At 37.4% G+C, this 2,078-nt stretch overlaps 1 protein-coding gene across 1 annotated transcript in view; it reads left to right on the forward strand.

Annotated features, from left to right (window-relative positions):
* Positions 1-1,319: 1,319 nt before the first annotated feature.
* SERAC1 (serine active site containing 1) overlaps positions 1,320-2,078 on the forward strand; it is a 22,033-nt gene continuing 21,274 nt past the window's right edge. Inside the window, exon 1 of the mRNA XM_010076742.1 lies at positions 1,320-1,410. Coding sequence (XP_010075044.1) covers positions 1,320-1,410 — 91 coding nt within the window. The remainder of the gene's footprint in view (positions 1,411-2,078) is intronic.

A 2,078-nucleotide genomic window follows, 5' to 3' on the forward strand; every position in this document is an offset into this window, starting at 1 on the left:
TGTGCAGCAACAGAGTTTTTTGTATTTTGTGATTGTTATAGAAGTTTAATGTTCTTTGTGGATTTTGGCATCATTCCTGCACTTAATATGCTACATGTTCTATCTATTAAGACTTAAGATTGAGTCTTCAGCAAAAGTAACATACAGAATTTGATTGTTGTGAGTTGCCAAAGCAAATTTGTGTATTTTCCTAACTTTAGGGAAGTTTTTCTTATATAAGAAATATACTGTAAAGGCAGTAACATTTGCTAATGCGTAAAATGGTAAATATATGGGAGTGGTAGAAACATGAATTCGTGCTTTTGCCTAGCCTAAATTGCCTTGGTTTTCAGTGATTCACTAATATAGCTATACTTCACTTGGACTTCATTGTGCAGTGGTTAAAATGCTTGATCAGTGAGCTAAAGATCATGGCTCCTTCATGGTCCCTCCTGAATAGTCCCACTTGTTCAAAGAGGCAAGGTATTATCTAGAACGTGTAAGGAATTTCAGCATGCTTGTCTTAACCCATTTTCCTCCCTGTAAAATAGGGAGTGTTCAGTGTCGCATCATAGATAGGTCAGAAGAATAGTGTTGAATTGCTGAGGCAATTAATTTAGATTAATAAGATGAGACAATTTAATTTTAGAAAGGGTTCTCTTTTTCATGGCTATGTCTAGGTTTTAGTTCTTTTGCATGTTTAAGACTTTTTCTGGAATCAGATGTGTGCTGTGTTTTGCCTGTAAGCATGCCCTGTGAGTTTCACAAGCCCATGGAGTCACAGCATTTTAGAACAAATATTTTTATTAACTGTAGAGTTTTTACATTCTTGAAGTATTAGTCTGATTTGCCCTTTAAAGGCAAAAATACGTAGTGGTTCTTGGAGCTTACTTGCTAACATAATCAATTATGAACTTTAAAAGAAGTTGGTTGCTGAGTTGTATTAAAGCCCATGTCATATTGAGTAATGTCTTCATGGAGATATGACTGTATCTGGCATTTAAGGGAGAGCTACTAAGGAGTAGGAAAGGAGACCTACAAGCAGAGAACTTAATTGGAGATACGTACTCACTAAAATCAACAGTAACACATAATTGTATGAAAAACTGCTTTAAACTTTTATTGTAATTGAAATGCAGCCTATTAAATTGAGGAGTTTATAGACTTCTTTAATTAGAACATTTTATGTGGAGTGAAATCAAATAAATATGGTTTATTGTGACCTTTGCTCTAAATCATGACCTTTGCTGTACCAAGATAGGCAAGAAAATTGCTACAGATTTTCTGCTGTAAAATCAATCATGACTTTTTTTTTTTTTTTTTTCTATTTAGTATACAGAATGTCTGTGGCTGCTTACTGTATATTTTGCTATAGACAAATAGGAACTTCTGGTCCAGCCACAAAAACACACCTACCATGGAATGATATCAGTAAGTACAGTTTTACATGTATTGATCTGAGGTGTTAATAAAAAGGAAAAATCTGTGATGATATAGCACCATGCATAATTAAATTATACAAAAGGTCTAAGTCCCTTAATACTTCGTGATCTAAAGCAAACTTGCTTTTGTATCAAACTTGCAAACTTGCTGAGGATGCACTCAATCCCACTGTCCACGTTGTCAACAAAGATGTTGAACAGCACCAGTCCCAATGCTGAACACCACGGAACATCACTCGTCACTGCTCTCCACTTGGACATTGAACCATTGACCACAACTCTTTGAGTGCAACCATCCAGCCAATTCCTTATCCACCATGTGGTTCTACTGTCAAATCCATGTCTCTCCAATGCAGAGACAAGGATGTCACGTGGGACAGTGTCAAATGCTTTGCACAAGTCCAAGTAGATGATGTCGGTTGCTCTTCCCTTATTCACCAGTGCTGTAACCCCATCACAGAAGGCCTCAAAATTTGTCAGGCATGATTTGCCCTTAGTGAAGCCATGTTGGCTGTCACCAGTCACCTCCTTATTTTCCGTGTGCCTTAGCATAGTTTCCAGGAGGATCTGCTCCATGGTCTTGCCAGGCACAGATATGAGACTGACTGGCCTGTAGTTCCCCAGGTCTTCCTCATTTCCCTTTCTATAAACAGGGGT

This window comes from Pterocles gutturalis, unplaced genomic scaffold (assembly GCF_000699245.1).
Source record: "Pterocles gutturalis isolate BGI_N339 unplaced genomic scaffold, ASM69924v1 scaffold1023, whole genome shotgun sequence".
In the NCBI taxonomy this organism is placed as follows: domain Eukaryota; kingdom Metazoa; phylum Chordata; class Aves; order Pterocliformes; family Pteroclidae; genus Pterocles; species Pterocles gutturalis.